Genomic DNA, 20,499 nt, shown 5'->3' with positions numbered 1-20,499 from the left:
CCTTCCGCCCGGCATGTGGAGCGCTGAGCACGTCACTTCTGTCATTCCCCACGTCTGTACGACTCTTCCTCCATTGAGTTTCGAGGTGACTTCGTTTTGCAATTCCTCGCTCAGGGGTGCCGCGCCGCAGAGAATGTTGCGCAAGGAGCTGATGTCGTAATTTTCCGTCTCGGGCCTCTTGGCGAGCATCACCAGCACCGGCGGGGCAGTCTGTAAGTGAGTGATTGCGTGGGTCTGGATGTGTTGGAGAAACTCCACGTAGTGGAACTGTGCCATTATATAGACTGGTGATAGCGTCTTTAGAGCGGCGAGAATAGTCCATAACTGTCCATAGGCGTGAGAGAGAGGAAGAAACCCTAGCCAGCGCTCTTGGGGCCGGGTCGATGGCGTATACGGCTGTTCTAGATCGCGCATATAAATCGACTGAGACACATTGGCGATCAGATTGGTGTGGCTGATTCGGACACCCTTCGGAAGTCCGGTCGTTCTATGATCATGTCAGTATTCAGTTATCCAGAATTCTCAGACTTCCCAGAAGACCCTGAATATCCCGGACACGATGCAACAGAGACCTACCCAGAAGAGTAATTGAGGACGGCTGTTGTGTTCTTTGCTTCGTCCCCGTTCAGTCTTTTCCACTGCCAGTTTTGAGCTTCATCCACGGTGGCCAGGATCGAACGGAAATCGCGGATTCCATCAGTTTCTGGGTGAGGAATTTGGTCGAGGAGAAAGATTCTGTCCCTCGACAAGCCCGCCTTTTTGGCAGCCGCAAGAGCCACGTTCAAATATTTCGGGTAAACGAGGAATACCTCTGTTCCGGTATTTTGCAATTGAGATGTCACCTCTGTAGAACGCATCTTTCATTTTAGTAGTTCACGACAAGAGCTTCAAGAAGGACAACAATCAAGACATCGCTTACCATTGACACCAAAGCTTACACTACAGCCACTGAATATCCCCCCTGCAGCGATAGCAGCCAAATAGACAACAGGGACAAAGATATGATTGGGAGTAAACATCATAATCGTGAATCCGGTTTTTGACTCTGTGCTACGTTCTGTCACCCCGAGAATCCGCTGTAATCCAAGCGCCAGCCGCTTGACCCAGACGAGCGTCTCCGCTGGAGATAATGAATGTCGAGAAGGCTCATCAGCAGAGATGTAGAGCGGCTGAGTCGAAGGCTTTGCGTCCGGTGGGAAAAGGTACGTGAGAAGATCTGTGGGAGGTATATTGATCGCAAAGGGAGATTTTTGAGGCATGGTTGAGTGAGCAGCGTCCGAATGACTGAATGGCCGATGATCTTGCGGTAGGGACCTCCCTTTGAAAGAGTAACAGGTTCAACCAGCTTTTCTTGTTCGCGTCGGTCGAGATGCCGCCAGCACTTGAAGAAGGGTTTGAGAGTACATAAACATTCCAACTTGCGGGCGTGAGTTTGGGGCGGATAAACTTTCTGCACGCTTCTTGTGGCCTTCTCGGCTGGTGAGGATGTTGGAGTTCGCGTTGATGGCTGACCTCTCCCCACCTCTGGAGTCTCGACAGCCCCAAATCTCTCTCCAGGTCCGGAAAATCATGAGCCGAAAGGCATCGTCAGCCGCGGAACTCGGCCTTCGATTGTGAGTCCGGGGAAAAGGGGGATTTTGAGTGGGGGCATCAGCGGGGCCGCTGGGGGGTCAAACATCTCCAACTAGGATACGTCGATATATGCACATAGGATATAAGCTACATACCATGGTAGATTGGCGAGACGAAGCGACCCGGAGAAACAACTTTTGCCCTAGACGTCCTGATTCTGGGTAGAGGACCTTTTGTAACCATGGCAGGAAGCACGACCGATGCCTCTGTTGAAGCATCTCGCCTGGGCCAGCTTCATGGAAAGGTTGCCTTGGTGACAGGCGCCGGCATGGGCTTTGGATCTGGTATATATACCTTCTTCCCCCGTCGACCCAGCGTGTCCGGGAAATCAATGTGCTTATTATTGCCGCCGCCTAGCCATAACCCAGAAGTTTCATCGAGAGGGGGCCAAGATTGTCGCAGTGGACATCAGCCCTGCAATCTCCGACAGCGTGGTCAAATCTTACCCGGACGGCAGCGTCGTGGCAGTCATAGGCGACGTTTCCAAGGTGGAAACATGGAACCAAGCCCTTGAGACCGCATTGAACAAGTTCGGCAAGCTCGACATTGTCGTGAACAACGCCGGGGTCATCTACAACAACACGCCGAGCCACGAGGTCGAGGAAGAAGAATTCGACCGTCTCATGCGGATCAACGTGAAATCCCTCTTCTGGAGCTGCAAGGTCATTGTGCCCTATCTGCAGGCCCGCGGCGAAGGGGGAAACTTTGTCAACCTGTCGAGCACGGGTGCCTCGAGACCCAGGCCTGGGGTGACGTGGTACTCGACCACCAAAGGGGCCGTGAGCATCATGACGAAGAGCCTAGGCGTGGAATACGCTCCCAACAAGATTCGATTCAATGCCATACTCCCAGCCCTGGGAGAAACGGGAATGTGAGCTCCCCTATCCCCACCCGTCGTGTAGAAGCACAGCGGTAAGAAGATTTGCGAGCCATTGACTAATCTGTTCGCGGCTCGAAAGGCTCCCCAAGGTTCTAGGTAAACCAGATACCGCGGAGAATCGCGCCCCCATTCTAGCCTCTATCCCGCTGGGTAGGTTTACAGAGGGGAGAGACGTGGCTAATGCCGCATGTTACCTCGCGAGCGATGATGCCGATTTCATTACTGGTATATGTATGGAGGTCGACGGAGGAAGATGCATTTGAGTCACAATGGAGCGGAAATCTTCGAGATCCTCTGTAGCATGTTTGCCGACATTCTGGATCAAGTGTCAATGGCCATGGGTTGCACTAGGCTACTGTTATTTTCGAAAATGAAGAATAGTCTCGAGCTGCTTCAACCCCTGACTGTCACGATTAGTTACGCTGCGTTGGCCAGAAGGAAAGGGGCTGCTCTATGACCGAACTTGAATGCACATCGACTGTTCTCCTCTTTGTCCAGTACCGTAACGTTACAGGCCTGCACAACACCATAAGGACTGGTCGGTGAGTACCCACGAAAAGCGAAGCCAGTCGAAGCAAAACTGGCCTCAGGAGCAGGCAACGGGTTAGTCTTGATCTGCCATCCCTGCATTCGGCATGACCAAAGCACGGGCAGTCTTATCACAGCCCAGATGATGAATTGAAGCCATACACCGAGCCCTACAGCTCAAGACGCCCAAGTTGAGGACCAATGCTAGTCATTCTTGTGCGACGAAGGCTGGATTGATTGCCACAGTCATGCCAATGATTGCAGCTCCGAATTCTCTGGCTAAGAAATGCACCACTTCCAGCCAGGGTCAACACTTTTTGAGCCAACCACGTCCAAAACTTCGGTCATTTGGAGCCTGATGGAATTCCGCAGTGCATCGCAGCCATCATTTGTCCGAACCATTCCGTCTTCCGAGGGATCCAATTCTGCAATGATGTTAACCCTCGCAAGGTACCGGCCAGCAATTGTTTCCGGTTCGTCTTCATCACAAGGCCAATCAGGTAGAGGATCCGTCGGTAATACCAGCGCGCCCACTGTCCGGGAATGACTGAAATGGAATGGAGACAGGAGCAGAACACATCTGCCGCTCCAAAGGTGCTGTATTTCTAGCCAGCGCTCAGGGTTTTCGCTCAGAAATTTGAAGCAGAAGTGTCGCTTTCCCGTACTGGGAAGCTCAAATCGAAGCACAACTGCCTCGTCACTTGGCAGAGGGACATTCTCTAGAATCACTGCGTCAATGCCTGCAACGAGAAGCCCAGCACCGGTTGGTGTCGCAACTGCTGCAATGGGGTCGGGCGGTAGGGACGCGGTCTCTGGATTTAGCAGGTTGCTCGGTGCCCAGCGGAATCCATCAACTCTCAAGCGAGGTCCGGCGGCCCAAAGAATGCTGCTCGGAACGGTTTGTTGGCATGACCAGAATGCCTGCATCTTTTCTTCGTCAGGGACCGAGAGAACTGTTTCTAAACCGCGAGCCAGCAATATCGCTGCGCAGATCGCTACGTCAGATTTCCTTGACGTGGATCGGAAACGAAGACTACGCCAGAGGCTCACGATTGGGATGTTCTCTTCCTCCGAGCTCGAGCCTTGCTGGATGTTTCGAAACTGGCGAAAGGAATGATTCGCGGTCACGCCAAAATGGTGAGTTTGTTCGCTTCCGTTGAGGTAAATATCGGTCATTTCCCGCGACAAAGTGTCGTGGGCGGCGACATCGTCTGCAAACTGAAACACCAATTCTTTCGCCAGAGCCGCTTCTTGCATCGTCCACAGCCTGGAGGCCCATTGGCTACAAAATATCCGGCACAACGCCTCAGTGGGGGTAGATGGGAGGTTGATGGAGAGCATATCCTTCGCCAATACTAGCACTTGAGTTGCTGAACGATATACCTCCGCCATGCGTATGATAGCGGTATTTCTCAGTGGCTCCTGGAGTGGCACGCAAAGAGTATCCATCCAGAACAACATGTTCCTGGCACCCGTCAAAGCCGACACGTACCCTTGAATTGCTTGGATCTGGCATCGAGGCAAAGCGTTGGCCCTTGGATTACCCCTGCCATCAGACCACACGTGGCTGATAGCAACGTAAGCCACTCCGGGCTCAAATCGCACAACTTCGATCGCTTCACCCTGAAGCCTGACTAGAGGAAATCCGATACTTCCAAGTGCCGCGGCCAGCTCGCTCCCTTCCACTGTAACGTGTGGACAAATGCACATGGGTTCCGTATGATCGCATCGTTCTCGCTCACACGGGCAAAATGTCGGAACATGCTGAACCTTGTAGGTTCCGTGATCAATATTCGATGCGACACAAACATTATAGTGACAGTTGCTGTGATCTTGCCCCGTGCCAAAGCCAGGCATAAGACTGGCGAAGTAGAGGCCCTGGAGCTCCAAGGTCTCAAACACGCGAGTGAGCATGCTGGGGCACCAGCCGTGATGATCCCGCAGGATTGACTCAAATCGCCGGCACCTGGTCGGCGCAATGCCAATCAAGTCGGCAGAGTCCAGCTGCTTGCGGCAGAAATTCATCCTGTGTTGGTCAAACGCTCTGACAAGAGCCAATAGCGCAAAATGGACGTGGACAGGGGCGATGGCGCTGGCGAACCGATCGTGCAGGAGTTCGAGATCCCGCAGAAGTTCGGCAGCTTCCCGCAGACTATGGTAGAGTCGGTTGGCCCAGACAGAGTCCGACTCCAGTTCTTTACCTTTCTTCATGAACTCAGCAAAGACATTCCGTACGGTGATGTGGTGTGTCGACATTGTACGTCCCTCTGAATCCACCTCCGTCACGCATCGTGAGACCTCATGGCGGAACACGGGCCTCTTCAACGCCTCTTGTAAGATCCCCAACAGTATCCATGTTTGCACGAAAGCTCCGGCCACAGTACCCACGAGCTTGTTTATAGAAACGGGCGGGCCTGGCGGTCGTTCTGAGCTGTAAATGGAATCGGCCCACGGCAACCAGTTGGTGCAAGCGGCGCGGAGGCTACCTTTTCGCAGCGCCGCCACGTTCCAGCCTTGTCGCTGGTCGTAGCCGTGAAAGCCTTGGTGGTCGAATTCGGGGCCGCCAAGGTCGGGTATTACTTCGTGAGCAATAGCATTGTCAGGCAGGGGGATGAAGTCCATTAGGCGTCTCTATTCATTTGAAGGCAGATTCAAGTGCAGAAGTCGATATGACTGATTTGGTGACTTATAGTTAAGAACTCGAGGGATGATTTCCGTGTCCGGCGTTGGTTTACAGGGGAGGGGAGGGCTCCTAAGCCGAATGCGATGTGGCTGAGCAACTTCTGAGCTTCCCCCGAGTCCCATCCAAGGGGGTCGAATCTGACCAGTGAGGCTTCTTCGCTCTGACTACCAATGCATTCGGTCCTAGGGCTGGAAGAAAGCTAGCGACGAAAGGCTGCCGAGACTGAGACATCCTGATAGGCTGCCCTGCGCTTCAGTGGCACCGCTACAAAAGCCCTTACCTCGACTTTTGGTCACTGCTAAGCCTACAGTTGAGCCTCTCCAAAAGTCCCGCCTGCGACAGTTATTAGGCTCTGCATGAGAGTTGACGTGGCAATACTAGCCTGCAAGGAGTTCGTGGCAGGGAGCAGCGCAGAATGACGTGCATAGCACTGCCACGCGAGAAATGAATGTTATAAAAGCCTTGCGTCGCGAGATACTGAACCCTACTATCAACACAGTCTTTGCGTTGACAAATCGACCTGAAAGCCATGATGCTTTGTCAGTATTGCGAGAAACCGATCTCAGCCGCCGTCAAAGCTCTGAAAGGAACTGGTTATGAGGAGAAAATTGAGCTTCCGCTTCAACGTTCACGTTCTAGTATCTTACAGTCAGCTGAAGAAGGATGTTTTATCTGTAGCAGACTGGACTTGGATTCAGAACGGAATATTGAAGATGATTTCTCCTGTGAGGACGACGAGTCGGAATCCGAGATTGACAATTCGTTGGAATTGACAATAAAAACTCGGAAAGAATCAGAAGGTTATTTTATCCTGAACATAAGTCCGAGTGGGGGTCGTGCCTTGGACCTTGTTCTTGCACCAATACCGGCAAATAGCGCAGACACGGACACTTCGATAAAGTCGAAGTCTATCACCAGAGCCGCCTTCTCAACACCGAGAACACTTGAGCTGTGCTGTGGCTGGTTTCGGGCCTGCTCCGAGTCTCATACTAAGTGCCGCGAACTGGCACGCAAACCACAAACCTTTACGCCGCACAGACTGGTTGAAATATTCGCAGAGGGTGATGGAAAGTCGTTCAGCTGGAGGATTGTTCACCCCACTGACACTGAAAGTGCCACCTACGTAACACTGAGCCATTGTTGGGGGAAGTCCCAGCGTACATGCCTGACGAGGAGTAACCGCTGTACGTTTGCAGAATGGGTTTCGTTTTCCGACCTCCCAAAAACCTATCAGGATGCCTTTCTTATCGCCTTTTCGCTGGGAGTTCGTTTCATCTGGATCGATTCGCTCTGTATCGTCCAAGACGATGACGAAGACTGGACAGCTCAGGCTTCGATGATGGGACAGGTCTATCAAGGTGCCTGCTGCAACATCGCTGCGACATGGGCAAAAAACGGGGATGGCGGCTGCTTTATTCAGACAAGAACGCCCACTTTGATTACGCTGGATCTCGAACCTAGCCAGCCTACACCATATGAGGTTTTTCTTTGGACATTCTACTACGAGGAACTTGTGGAAGCTCCACTCAATCAACGCGGTTGGGTTGTTCAAGAGCGATACCTAGCAAGGAAGCAGTTGAGCTTTACTGAGAGTGGTGCATATTGGGAATGTCACGAGCTTGTCGCCTCTGAACGATTCCCTACTGGCATCCCCAGTGACTTGACAGACTTTTCACCCTATGATCGATCCCGGCCACCCACTGGGAAGCCCACATTGGATCTCAGCAGGCCAAGCGCTGTCCGCGAAGCCTGGGCCGTACTAGTGGAGTCCTACTCGGCTTGTCGGCTTACTTTCGTGTCTGATAAAATGGTGGCACTTGCGGGCTTAGCAGAAGCCGTGAAGGAGGCTACAGGAGATTTGTACCTTGCCGGCATGTGGAAGAACGATCTCGAAAGCCAAGTTAGTCATGGAAGGTCTAGCGCTATTCGCTCGAGCTTTGCGAAGGGACGGTTCTGCTTCCAGGAATGAAGCCGTGGATTGGATGTTTCAACTTACCAATCTCGACGAGAGTACTCGACAATGTATGGTGGAAGGCGTCCCAGTGGAAATCATGTGGGACGAGAACCTGCCCTATCGTGGGGCAAACCCTGAAAGATGGGCAAGTTTTATCAAAGAGCGCGAATCCAACTTTCTATGCATGCTGGTGTCTTTGCAGGATGGTTTGATTCTACGAAGGCTGTCCGACGCAACAGATGATGATACATATGTTAGAATGGGTAAATTCTTCGATTGGAATCACAAATTCTTCGACGTCATGTGCGCAAGGTTCAACATTCCACCCGAAGAACTTCTTGACGAAGGCATAGATCTAAGCGATGTTAGGTTGACAGATGCTGTCCACCGCGTGACTGTTGTTTAGCAACAGAAGGGAGCTCTGGGAAGGAGTCAATAGAACCAGTGAACTGTGAACACCTTCTCCTATCCAGCCGAGCACATGCACACGTGCATGGCTCCTGAGCATCCATCATTAAGCTGACTTGATAGATGTATCCTATAACGACAAGATATTCATAAATCAAGCAAAGGCCGTTAAGGAGAAACTACCAGCTCAGTCAGCCTGTTGACTCAAACTTACAGCACAGCTGAGCTTCCAAGCCAACGGTGAGCGTGGATGAGCCACTCTCTGAGTCTTAATTGAGGCATCAACCAGAGTCTCAGCGAGCAATCCCCTGAGCATGGTTGGCATGGTGCTAACGTCAACGTACTCCGCACAGGTAAATATACTGCTGCTGAGCGCTCTGTAGAGTCGGTAACCACTATCAGCCGCCTGGGCTTCCGACACCACCTAATCCGCCACTGATGAAGACGACGAGGACGGCCGCATACGCTGCACAAGCTCCAAATATCTCAGCTCTCCGCGCGTTTGTCAAGAAGCCAACGCATAAAGCGAAGACCGCGGTGTATCCGACAATAAAACCAAGCCGTTTCGTGTTACTCTCAACGTAGTAGAGATTAAACATGGCTCCGAAAAGTAGTAGTGCTGCGAGGACAATATATATAATGGCGACACAGATGTGGAGCCGGCGTTCGGAGTAATACGATAGTGGGTCATCGATATTGGAGCCCTGCCCTTGCTTCTGCTGCTCAATATCAAACTTTCGTATGTTTTTCTACGTCACCTGATTAGCATTCCGCGATCAATCTGGGCTTCAGCTACTGACGGCAAAAAGTACAGGAAACGTATTCTGCAAGAATCTGGTCAGTCGATCGTCATCTGTGACCACCCTGAGGGATACGAGGTCGTTCGCGTCGTCAAAGATGGTTGTGTTCCGTCCATCGAGTGCTGGAATGCCAGGCGTCAACGTGCTGGCGGCATTATTGAAACATTTTCGAATAGCCTCAAGGGTTCTGCGAGGCGGTCTTTCAATGGCTCTGAGTTTGTACCCCAACACGAGCATCTCTTCTTGACGGTGTCAGTTTCCAAGATTCCCAGCTAGAGGAACGACATACGGTATTCTCTAATCATGTACCTCAGCCTCAGGACCAGATCAATTCTCTCTTGGATCTGTGAACGACTTGGCTGATCGACATCGTGCTTGACACTCATCCCCTTCCAGTCTCTCAAATCCGCTTTGACATTCAACGGAGCCTGGATATGCGCAATGTCCAACTCTTCAAGGCGCTTTTCTATCTCGAGGAGCTCGCTCTGGAGATATAAGAGATTCCGAACTCCAAGCTCGTCGAAGCGGCGAAAGATGCATGGACTTCGGTCTTTGTCGCGAATCATGAACCGCGCCAAACCGCGGTAACCATCTATGTGGCTCATGGCGCCGCGTCTATGCTGGATGATGGTTTCTTTGATAAAGGGTAAGATACAGTCCGATTCTATTGATGACCGCAAATTTCAGGCAGTCGATAGGCGAATAGTCACATGAACAAAAACCAGGGACATGCACTACCATTGGTTGTTGTCATCACCCCGCAGATAGCAAGGCAGAATCGGGCGTCAACCTGCCCCTCCTGCTTTCTGATCATCTTAAAAACAAGTCTTCGAGCACGTCGGAGGGTTAAATGTGACTCCAGGAAGCCCCCGAGATATTCCACCATCATCTGTCGCAGTGAGGTCGCAAATGCCTTCGACCGTCTCCGCAGACGAGGAGCTATTGACTGGTGATCAGGTGTATCAGTATCTCCTCCCTCGGTCTCCAGGCTTGGTGCCAGTTAAAATTTCGTTTGAGGCTGAGGACGATTCCTTCTTTGCAAACAGGCCTTCGACGGCTGAAACAGACTTCCACGAGCTATCATTTCCAGGACTGCTCCCACTCGTCGACGAACCAACCGTTGAAGACTCGAATGCCTCAGCCCAAAACCAGGACCACTCTCAGATAGGTTCACGACCCGACAGCAACTCCCTCGAGAGTGACGACCTAGAGAACGAAGCCGTCGTGGACAGGGTTCAGAATCCTGATTCAGACTCAACTCTGCAACCTGTTCCTCGACCTCCAGATCAAGAATCAGAAAACAGCACTCGACGGGATATCAGACGATCTAAACTCAAATGGGATGTACCGATAGTCTTGGCAGGATCTGAAGTTCTCGCCTGTCCTGACACCGGTTCCGAGCAAAACATCTTGTCGAAAGAAATCGCGACGCAGCTTGGGATCTTGGACCTCGTAGACTCGAGCCGCTCGGGCAGGTTCGTTTTGGGTAACGGCAGAGATGTCCAGTCTCTCGGGGCCGTTGACATGGAGCTCTACTTCTCCCGAGAGCCGCAGGGGTTTCTCAAATGCATGTTCCATGTGTTTGAGAGCTTGATACGTCCCGCCATTCTCGGCGGGGTCTTTCTGAGACGTACCGAGACTCTGACCAAGCACCGCCAAAGCCGTCTGCGCCAGCGACTTGTACAGAGTTCAACTCGGTTGCAGGTGATGCACCTTGGTGCCGCCAGAGAAAGGTTCAGATGCTATGTGGACGGCAGCTTGGTGGCTGCACACGCCGACACTGGCTCAGAAATGGATGTCGTGTCCAGAGAGTTCGTTCGAAAATCTTCCCAGCGCCCAAGGGCTCTGCAGGATCCCCTACCCGTGGAATTCGCAGATGGGAGCATCGGTTGGATATCCCATCAGATATTCACCAGGTTCTCCGCTAACCTGGAACGACCCAAATCTGAGTGGGCCGGGAAATGGTTCTATGTGCTGGACGATCTTCCCTGCGAGATACTCCTAGGAGAGGAGACTCTCGACCACCTGGACGCCTTTAATCGAGAGACGTCGTTTGCGATGGAAGTCTTGGACGCGGATGGCATTGAGCTTTGTACCATATTCTGGGCCAGCCATCTGGAGCACAAAATGGCCAACGTGTTGGGATTCAACTGGAAAGGCCGAACGACGAAGAGAAAGAATGACACAGACGGTAAGACTATGCCAGAATGACCCGTCTTTTCTCCAACTTATCTCGTCACAGAAGCAGCAAATCGGGTTGCGGAGGTGTCACTGGCGTTTGACGATCCTCTTCTCGCCGATGTCGATCCTAAATTTCGCCAATGGGTAGGGGAAATGCTCTCTGGAAAAGAAGTGCGATCAGATCAATTGTCCTGTAAGCTGCCTCTCTTTTTGCCCGATACTTCTACTGAAAAGGCTGCGTAGTGCCGCACTCTATCGACTCGACTTTACTCAACGCCTTGGATGGATGGGAGATGAACCGACGCAGCCAGACGAAACATCAAAGTGGAAGCACGGAACAAGTGCTAGAAGAACAGCGTCAACTCGTATTCGATTCTTCGCGGGAGACTGTCCTGCTCGGTCTGCGACGCGCAGCGCTGCCTCCCCTCGACGAGGCTATCAGTCTACTATCATCTAGTTTTCTACCCTCGCCCCATTCTCACCCTGCTACTCCGCCTCCGACTACCGAATCAGGTCCCTCTGGGTCCCACAGTCTCCATCCCGACACCGAGAACGGCGTACGCACCCACCCTCACAGGTGTCCCATCGAAGGATGCCTTGCTCCTCCATTCCAGACCAGCTACCTCCTGAATTGCCACATGAATGTTCACGTTCCGGGGAGTGTTCATTTCTGTCCGGTAAACGGATGCCCACGAGGTCCTGGTGGTATGGGATTTAAGAGAAAGAACGAATGTGACAGGTTGGTATCGTAACCCAAAGACTCAGGTTGCAATATTGACGGATAAATACTAGACACCAGCTGGTCCACCTTTCGCCCGGCTACGTTTGTCCTTTCTGTCCGCCACAGCAACAACAACAACAGAAATATCCGAGACCTGATAATTTGCAAAGGCATGTCAGGTTGCACCACCCTGATATCGCTCCAGACAACCCTCCTCTCCGAAGCGTTCTGAATCGGGGTATAGACAGAGTTCCCTGATGACGAACACCGAGATTGTCACAGTGCGGAGACGGAGATTGTAGTCTACATAATTTCCAGGGATCCAGAATGTGGTGAAAAGACGTTTACTCACTCTTGGAATCGGGGTCTGGCTTCTAGCGTTCAATTGCAGATTAACACAAGGCGTGCATGAAAGTTGGAGTTTAGAAATACTGCGGTTTCTGTTGAGCGAGAAGACAAATCCCCGGACTTCAATCGCCCGCGGACTTGAGAGTTTGGCTGCGCAGTCTCGATAGCGGGAGTGTTGGTGGCTTGTCAATCCTGATGACCCTTAAACGCCTCATACAGAAGGAAAGAGAGAAGGATAGGAGAACGGGCCTTATTCGAGTTAGCCAGGACGCCGAATGGATGCCATCGTCCAAATTTGATAGAAGGTGGCTCGGTGAACCAAGGGCGGCGATGAGGTCTCAGGGAGCATTCCGGGAGCGTTGGGAACAATTTTTATTTGCGCGAGCCTACCACGAGTGCCCAAGCAGATAAATAGCAACTACCCGCGCAGTCTTCCGATCGATTCATGTCGTTGAAGCAATACAGAGACACGAATGTCAAATTCTCCGGTCAGGGAATGAATTGTCGTGGTGCTATGGAGAAGAGTCGGAAGAGAAGAGGACAAAAAGTCTGGAAGAAGACTAACCGAAGACGCAAGGTCGACCTATGAGACTCGACGGAAGGCGAAAAAGCCTCCGATTTTGTGCATCTACTTGTCTGCTTGTTATACTTTTACCAACCAGAGCGCCGTCTCCGTGCCGTGCCAGTAAAAGAGGGGAAAAAATAAGAAAATTAAATACCCGGATGTTCTATTGGCACCAGGATCTCGTGTCCTTTTCATTTGTGGGTTTTCGGGTTGGCCTTTTTTTCCTTTGTATCCGACCGTGCCGGCGGACATCCGGGTGCTGGGTTTCTTCGCTTTCCTGCTTCTCCGGCTTGAGGGAGAGCCACTATGGTTGACATGTGCGCGCGAGGTGAAAATGCGGCCAAGGAGAATGATTAGAAAAATTGGCAGGGACAACAGGACGGCCGAGGGCAGGACAGCACAGTCGGCCAGATCATGAGGCCGGACATCGTGGCTGTGAATCACACGGAGCCGCAGCGGGACTGGCGGGATGATGAAGGAAGGGCAGGAAAGCGCGGGATTTAAAAGGGCCACAGATCGGAGTGCCTAGGGTAGGGCGGCACGGCAGAGTGACGTCCCTCGCATGGAAGACAGACGTACAGTACGATTCAGAGGCGCCGTGAAGTGTCGCGATGCATAAATAGACGTGTGCATATGGGTAAGAGGGACATGGCGGATAAGGTCTAGCGACGAGTAGGTAATGCTTAATTACTCGCTCGCTAGATACACAAGTCCTTGATATGTACCTGTACGCAAATGACTAGCTACATGTAGGCTCCGAGGCATCTACCTAACTTAATGGGAACCAGACGGCTACGCAGAGGGGGCTAGACCCTACTCTTACCGAGAGAACTGGCAGGGTGGATGAGCTGCTGACTGTGCGCCTGGAAGAGAGCGAGAGACCCCGACAAAGTCTCTTGCGTAATCTCCAGCCCACAATGCCCTTTTCCCGCCATGGGCAAAGGTCGTGGGAATGGTGGGAATGTGGGTGATTGCCCCCCCTATCTGGCCCGGATTGCTTATGCTCAGGCCGGATGGCTAGTAATACGTGGGCTGAGGGTGATGCTGATTGCGAGTGGGTATCTTACAGTTAGCCCCAGCCCCGAGAATTGCATCATCCTAGGGGGGCTCCCCAAAAGAGGCGGGCGACGTTCGTGCGTTATTGTGCCATTCTGACCGTAGTAGACAGTTGGATACACTGTGCTAGTAGTCGGCACAGTGTTTTGTTATGTATGGTATTGTTGGCAGTATATATGTACAAAGAGGTGGGAAGGAAAAGGTGGTAAAACAACACAGCTAATGCTCCATCCATAAACCTGTGGGTTACAAAAAGGAGCCTAGAACCAAACGCCTTGTGGGAATATATCATGCAAGGCACCTTGCCTTTCTGGTATCGTAAATGCGGGTTTCATAAAAAGGACATGATTCGTTTTGCACCTAAGCAGCAATCACTTCATGGTTCAAGTAAAAGCAGGCAGAATCAGTGCCCCAAGAGATTCTGCCAGCCAATCCGCTCGTACATGACCACGGCCAGACAGCTCGCCACCACGGCCTTGAGAGGGATTCTCTCGTCGGCCCTAGCTGTGCTCCCATACCCATGGCCGTGTCCGTGGCCGTGTCGATGTCCATGGCCCTGCTCGTATCCTTCATTCTCGTTACTATCCCCAAGGTTGCCTCCGCTTGGCCCTCCAGCAACGTTGGCCAAGAACACCGTCAAGGCGCCCAAGACCTGGTGATCGCGCCTCTGCTTGTACACGGCCACAAGCGTGCCCTGGGAGTCCTCCAGCAGAAGGTTCCCATTAGCCGGGTCAAAGCCGTCGTCCACGGCGGGCATGGAGAGGACCTGGCTATTGTGGCTCGGGGGCGAGTGCCATTTATAGTTCCGCGACGACGGAGACCTGCTCAAGATGTACTCGCGCTTCCAACCATGGCGGGTAATGGTATAGTGGGAGCGGATGTCGTGACTCGCGTTCTGGGGTTCTTGCGTGGCCGAGGGAGAGTAGTGCATCTCCGGCGTGATGTTGTAGAGGGTAAGTGAGATGGACATACGAGTAAACCCTTGCCAGCCCTGGTACTTTATCTCTGCCAGAGGGTATTGTTCGTCCCTCTTGGAACCATCGAAGCTCTTGCTGGACCTGGGTTCCACAGGGACTTCGACAGGGTCTGCGCTGGGATTGGCGTCGAGATGGCCGAGGGTCTCGTCGGGCTGCGTTGGTGGGAGTCCAGTCACTTCGCTTCCCGTCTGGGCGACATCCCGGCCTCGCAGCCACTTGTGCTGGGGGTGCTGCTGATGGGCAGTGCCCGGGAAGATCTCAAATGAAGGCGGAAGCACAAACTTCTGCTTCCACCACTTCATGTTACTGGTCACAAAGACTGGTTCATGGCGGGAACTAGGTAGCGTCGAAAGGTCGGTGAGATGGCCCGTGTGGACAATCCCGGCATCGACATCGACGACGCTTAGCTGGAGGTTCTGCGGGCTAACCAGTCCCAAGGTCGTGCTTTTGAGGATCTCGAATCGGCGGATGGGGCCGTGCCACTCGTGCTGGAATTGTTGGTGTTCATCGGATTTGAAGAGTTGCTGCTGTTGCTGCCTGTCGACCGAGTCGAGCTTTCGCTGCTCTGACTCGCTGAACGCTCGGCGATGGTCGGTCGTGCGTGGCCTAGCCATAGACAGTCGTGGAGGGGATCGGGCTCGAACGTGTTCGGCGGCCGCTGGGGTTCCTGTTTCGATTTTCGCTTCTTGGCCAATTTCTTCTCCTTGGGATGGCACGGACAGCCCCCAGGGTAGTAGATCTCACGAAGAGTGATGGTCGTGTAGCGTCTTCGGCCATTGACGACGGTGTTAGCCTCTTCCTCGGGGAACAACGCATGATAGGAAGGGAGCACGTCGGCGTCAGCCATTTTGGGAGGGTGCGCGCGCGAGGCTGAATTGACCCCTTTAAGTATCTCGTCGAAAGCTGGGGAAGCAAAGGATATATCAAGGAGGGGGGAAGTAGTTCTTGAGAACTCTGGGGCTGACTGAGAAATATAATAGCAACGTGACCAGGACTGACCTTTACAATATCAAGGGCGTCAAGGGAAATCCACCGTCTCCGTCTCCGTCTCCCCCTGCTGCTGTAATAATTGTGGATAAACGTGCAAAAAAGGGGTCCCGGTGTTTTGGTAGCCGGAACGTTGATGGTTGGTTCGCCCGCTCGGATGCAGACGGAAGGCTGAGCGCGCCTGGACACGAAATGCTCAGACCTGCGAAAGCTGCCCAGCCCGTGAGCTGGTGGCTGAGATGTTTGCTGATGTGGAGTGCTGCGTCAGCGTTAGACGTCTGCTGCTCCTTGGACTCGTTTGGGAAGTGGTGCGTCAGAAAGTCGGGGCCAGTGAGGCGGCCTGGAAACGCTTCGTGTGTTGCCTTAGCACCGTGCTGCAGGTTTGTTTGGCTCGCGAGGATTGTGAACTGGCACAAATTGCGGTGAGGTTATGTAAGATGGTCGACGCTGAGACATGCATATAACAAAGCAGTTCAGAGTGCTTGCAGCCCGAAAACCAAGTCGAGCCAGCAACACTCCGGTTTTATTTATATTTATCTATTGCATGCAAAGCACGAGATAGGAATCTGCCTTGCCCTCGAAAGACGCCTCGAAAGATGCCTTGCACTTCCTGGGACAAAATCACGCGATTGCCGAGCGTCGGAGCATTTTAGTGTACTGAATGAGGTACAATGCAATGTGCGCACCGAAATCTGGGGTATATTTAGACATTCGACCGTCTCATGTTCTGATGAAACTGGCTCCGATTCGCCTTCGCCCAGTCTGATCCCGCGTATCCGTATTCATATGACTTTTTTCGGTGCCAGCCAGTAGCCGAGGCTTCGTGGAATATGCCAGGCACTGAGTGGCAGCTCTCGACCAATGGCGAGCGAGCTTGGGCCAGAGCATACGAGCCTCGTGCACCAGGACCAAGACATGTAATAATGTCGTGGGGTGATCTTTCGGGTGTCTGGACGATGAAAGTCTTGGACGTCGATGATGTTGGCAATGGTGGCAAACATCCACCTCCACAAGATCAACTGATCGTCTTACAGATGAATGATTAGGAGAAAGCCCACATCCGTGAAGAGACTTGTGCGCTTCGTCACTCCGTGACTTCCCAATCATTGCGTTTGAGTCCGCTTTCTCCTTCGCATCTACATCAATCGACATTCAAATTGCGCCGGAATATTTTCACGACCAGTGCAGGGTGGAGTATGTAGCTTAGCACATCCTCTCCGAAACGCCGACACGGCCGCAGGCTTCCGAGTCACTCTACAAGCATAACGGTCTCGTTTCCATACCGGAGCGCTTGCTGCAAACAAACAAATATTCTTTCCCAGCCTTCGACGGGTCGCCGGCTGTCTTTCGAGAAAAAGGATGATGGATCCTGTGGCGGCGTTTTGTTGAAATCTGGCACATCCTTAAAGCATTGCGATTTGTCCTGCAATCATTGCTACAGCACCGCGTGTGTATAGCTAATGCTAGCCCTAGTTTCAGTTCAAGTCACAAACCATTGCTCTTCAGCTTCTCAAAATCTGTTGTCCCCCTCATGGCAGCGATCACGTCGCGAGAAGGGTGCTGGAGGCAAGGATTGTATGAATAGACCGCGAGCCTGTCGGGCAGCCATCTACCAGCACACAACAGAGGCGTATAATCAAGGGCGGTCTTGCGAGGAAATACATAGGTATGCAATGGTTGAAGAGGCGCAAAGGACGCGTCGAAGGAGGCCGACGAGGCGAAAGGTGCATGGACGTAATTCCAGAGCGGCAGGTCTGCCGAGCCAAGGCACGTGGCCAATCAGCGTCGGCCAATTTGTGGAAGCTGCTTGTGACAGCATAATTTTCTGAAGCTCCTTTCTCTTCTGTCACCGACGGCTTCAACTCATCCCCCCACGACGATGCCTTGACTCAGAAGATCTTGAAGCTGTCTCGTCTCCCATCTCAGACTCTTCATTGAGACCGAAGCTCACATCGGCCTCTGTGACGCCCGTGGTGTCCTGGCTAGGTCAACCATGAGACACTCAGCAGCGAGGTTGCTCCTTAGAGCATCGCGGCCTCGTCTACCAGCTCATCCGTCGCCAATCCAACCTCGAATATCTAATCTCCCAGTCCGTAGACATGCTTCCACCTCTGAAGAACGGCCGAACTTTACGTCTCGACTGGTTGATGTTCTCTACGGCGCCACTCTTGTTTTCGGCCTTGGCATCGTCTACTTCTATGTCACCGATACTCGAGCAAGCATTCATCGTTACGTGGTCATCCCCGCCCTGAGACTGGTGTATAGGGATCCTGAAGAGGCACACCACGTCAGCAATGGAATTCTCAAATCACTTTGGGACTTTGGCCTCCACCCGCGGGAACGGGGTGACCCCGACCAGAAGCACGATCTCGAAGTTGAGGTCTTTGGGCAGCGCCTCCGGAATCCAATCGCTACTTCTGCAGGTATAGACAAGCATGCCGACATCCCAGATGTGCTTTTTGACATCGGCCCCGCAATCATCGAGATCGGTGGAACGACCCCCCTGCCACAAGAGGGCAACGCAAAGCCTCGCGTGTTCCGTCTAACATCACAACAAGCGATGATCAACAGATACGGTCTTAATTCTGAGGGTGCCGATCATGTGGCCATGAGACTGCGAAACAGAGTGAGAAGGTTTGCACACTCCCTTGGCCTCGGTGACGATGAGATCGCAGAAAAGGCTGTCCTTGATGGTATCGCAGGCGTCCCTCCGGGAAGTTTGATCCCGGGCAAGTTGCTTGCTGTCAACATTGCCAAGAACAAGTTCACTCCGGAGGATGATGTCGAGGCCGTCACTAACGATTACGTTTATTGTGTCGACAAGCTTGGACCCTATGCTGATATCCTAGTCGTCAACGTGTCCAGCCCTAACACCCCTGGTCTTCGCTCATTACAACAGTCCGACAAGCTGCGGACGATCTTAAGTGGCGTGGTAAATGCAGCAAGGTCTGTAGAGAGGCGAACGCGGCCCTATGTGATGGTGAAAGTGAGCCCGGACGAGGATTCAGAGTCGGAAATTGCAGGAATATGCGATGCAGTCTGGGCTGCTGGTGTAGATGGAGTCATCGTGGGGAACACCACGAACCGCCGACCCGAGCCACTTGCTCACTTGAAAAACTTGTCCCCAACCGAGGAACAAAATATGCTTGAAAAGGGAGGGTTTTCTGGACCTCATCTCTTTGAGAGAACGGTTGATTTGGTGAAAAAATACAGGAAATTGTTGGTAGAGAAGCCTGCGTCGATCGATACCTCAAACACTCCGACCACAAGGAAAGGGGCGCTGGAAGCTGAAGCAGATCGGATTAAAGCGGCTCTGGCACCCAACGCCGAAGAATCCAGCCCTGCTGGCACACCTGTTCCAGGCTCAGATAAAATCACTGCGTCTGTTGACACTGGCGTAGTGCCAATCAGCGGCATGCTTGAACAGAATGCTGCGGACAAACAACCTCTCATCAGCCTTCCAGACGAACGCCAATATGACAAGCCACAGCCAGAAACAGAAAATCCCGAGGTCGAAGAAGCACCCGCGCTCGATCTAGAATCACGTTCGGCGGAAGAGAAGAAACAACTGCGGTCAATTCAAGCGGCCATAGAGCGACTTCCTCCTCGGGCACAGCGTGACGCCCTCGATCGTCTCGAGTCTGGTCCAGCCCATTTGGAATCCATTGATCAGCCCAAGGTTATATTTGCGACCGGAGGAATCACCAACGGCAAACAAGCTCTCGAGGTTCTCAATGCGGGCGCCAACGTGGCCATGGTTTACACTGCCCTGGTATACGGAGGCATTGGTACGATATCACGAATCAAGGATGAAATGCGAAAAGAAATCAAACGGCAGGACCAAGAAAAGCGCTCAAATGCTCAAAATTAGACTGATGGTGTTGGGCACTATCTTGGCCGAGTGAGTTCGAAAGTGATCAAATTGACGGCCGTGCCGTTCTCTTGAATCAGCTCCTCGGCGACCCGGCGAAAACCACATTTGGCCAATATCTTGGCACTCGCAATGTTATTGCCGTCTATATCTGCTCTCAAGACCTCCGGTACCATTACAACGCAGTCATCAGTCCCGGTTTCCCCCTCTGCCTCCTCGACCGTTACATCTTTCCGGGGCAACTCCCACCATGCTTGGAGCCACCGCCGAAGCGCTTCTGTGGCATACCCTTTACCCCAAGAGTCGGTGCGCAACATGTAACCACACTCGGGTGGTTCTGCGATATGACAGCCTAACACACCGATGGGCTTGCCGGGACTCGCGAGCTCCTCAATGGCAAAATTGAAAGTGGTGGCGTCGTTTGGCGGAAGGAACCTGTTCATCCAGACTTGTGTGGCCTCCTTGTCAACGTCGACTTTCCCGGTAGAGGTCCACTTCATGACTTCAATCTCTGAGCGAAGGGCATGGAAGTCTTCCAGATCCGATTGTTGGATGGGTCGAAGGAGCAGGCGAGCAGTGGTCATGGGGGATGGTGGGACGGGAAATTCTGGACGCGTAGTTTTCTTCATCTTCTACAGTCTCGAGGGAGTTGAGATCGGAACAAAAGGTGGCAGGATACAACGAATAAAATGCACAGTAACTATTAAATCGTCAAAATACCTATCTGCTTCGTCTGCCTCCTCAGGGAGAGCGATTGAGGAGCTTGATTGTGACTCAGCGACTGTAAATGCAACGCAGCTCGACAGACACCTGAACTGTGACCAATGAGAGCATACCTTGGCATTCGGCAAAGTTGCCTATCCACCGATAAGCGATAAGCGAATTTCGAGTTGCGAATTTTTGTTCCC

At 52.5% G+C, this 20,499-nt stretch overlaps 5 protein-coding genes across 6 annotated transcripts; 3 read left to right on the top strand and 2 right to left on the bottom strand.

Moving 5' to 3' along the window:
- Positions 1-6,252: 6,252 nt before the first annotated feature.
- PV07_03902 (uncharacterized protein) lies at positions 6,253-8,083 on the top strand (the record flags this gene model as incomplete). The annotated part of the gene is made up of 2 exons (XM_016390663.1): positions 6,253-7,637; positions 7,687-8,083. The coding sequence occupies 2 exons, from the start codon at positions 6,253-6,255 to the stop codon at positions 8,081-8,083; spliced, it is 1,782 nt and encodes a 593-aa protein (XP_016252565.1).
- Positions 8,084-9,794: 1,711 nt separating this feature from the next.
- Positions 9,795-12,492, top strand: PV07_03901 (uncharacterized protein; the record flags this gene model as incomplete). Its single annotated transcript, XM_016390662.1, has 4 exons — positions 9,795-11,076; positions 11,128-11,259; positions 11,310-11,805; positions 11,859-12,492. The coding sequence occupies 4 exons, from the start codon at positions 9,795-9,797 to the stop codon at positions 12,043-12,045; spliced, it is 2,097 nt and encodes a 698-aa protein (XP_016252564.1). The 3' UTR covers positions 12,046-12,492.
- A 1,369-nt stretch (positions 12,493-13,861) lies between these two features.
- PV07_03900 lies at positions 13,862-16,235 on the bottom strand. Of its 2 annotated transcripts, none has more exons than XM_016390660.1 (2): positions 15,733-16,235; positions 13,862-15,603 (listed from the first exon to the last, which is right to left on the bottom strand). In XM_016390660.1, exon 2 carries the CDS (start codon positions 15,345-15,347, stop codon positions 14,160-14,162), a length of 1,188 nt encoding a protein of 395 aa, XP_016252562.1. In that variant the 5' UTR covers positions 15,348-15,603; positions 15,733-16,235; the 3' UTR covers positions 13,862-14,159. The 2 variants fall into 2 exon arrangements, with proteins under 2 accessions (XP_016252562.1, XP_016252563.1); XM_016390661.1 differs by having other exon boundaries at positions 13,862-15,500.
- Positions 16,236-16,781: 546 nt separating this feature from the next.
- Positions 16,782-20,342, top strand: PV07_03898 (dihydroorotate dehydrogenase (fumarate)). Its single transcript, XM_016390658.1, has 2 exons — positions 16,782-17,140; positions 17,194-20,342. The coding sequence occupies exon 2, from the start codon at positions 17,714-17,716 to the stop codon at positions 19,589-19,591; it is 1,878 nt and encodes a 625-aa protein (XP_016252560.1). The 5' UTR covers positions 16,782-17,140; positions 17,194-17,713; the 3' UTR covers positions 19,592-20,342.
- PV07_03899 (uncharacterized protein) lies at positions 19,571-20,328 on the bottom strand. The gene has a single exon (XM_016390659.1). The coding sequence runs from the start codon at positions 20,218-20,220 to the stop codon at positions 19,609-19,611; it is 612 nt and encodes a 203-aa protein (XP_016252561.1). The 5' UTR covers positions 20,221-20,328; the 3' UTR covers positions 19,571-19,608.
- Positions 20,343-20,499: the final 157 nt, after the last annotated feature.

This window comes from Cladophialophora immunda (genome assembly GCF_000835495.1).
Source record: "Cladophialophora immunda strain CBS 83496 unplaced genomic scaffold supercont1.2, whole genome shotgun sequence".
NCBI lineage: Eukaryota > Fungi > Ascomycota > Eurotiomycetes > Chaetothyriales > Herpotrichiellaceae > Cladophialophora > Cladophialophora immunda.
The sequence above is the reverse complement of the archived record's forward strand: the minus strand, read 5'-3'. Positions and strand labels throughout refer to the sequence as shown.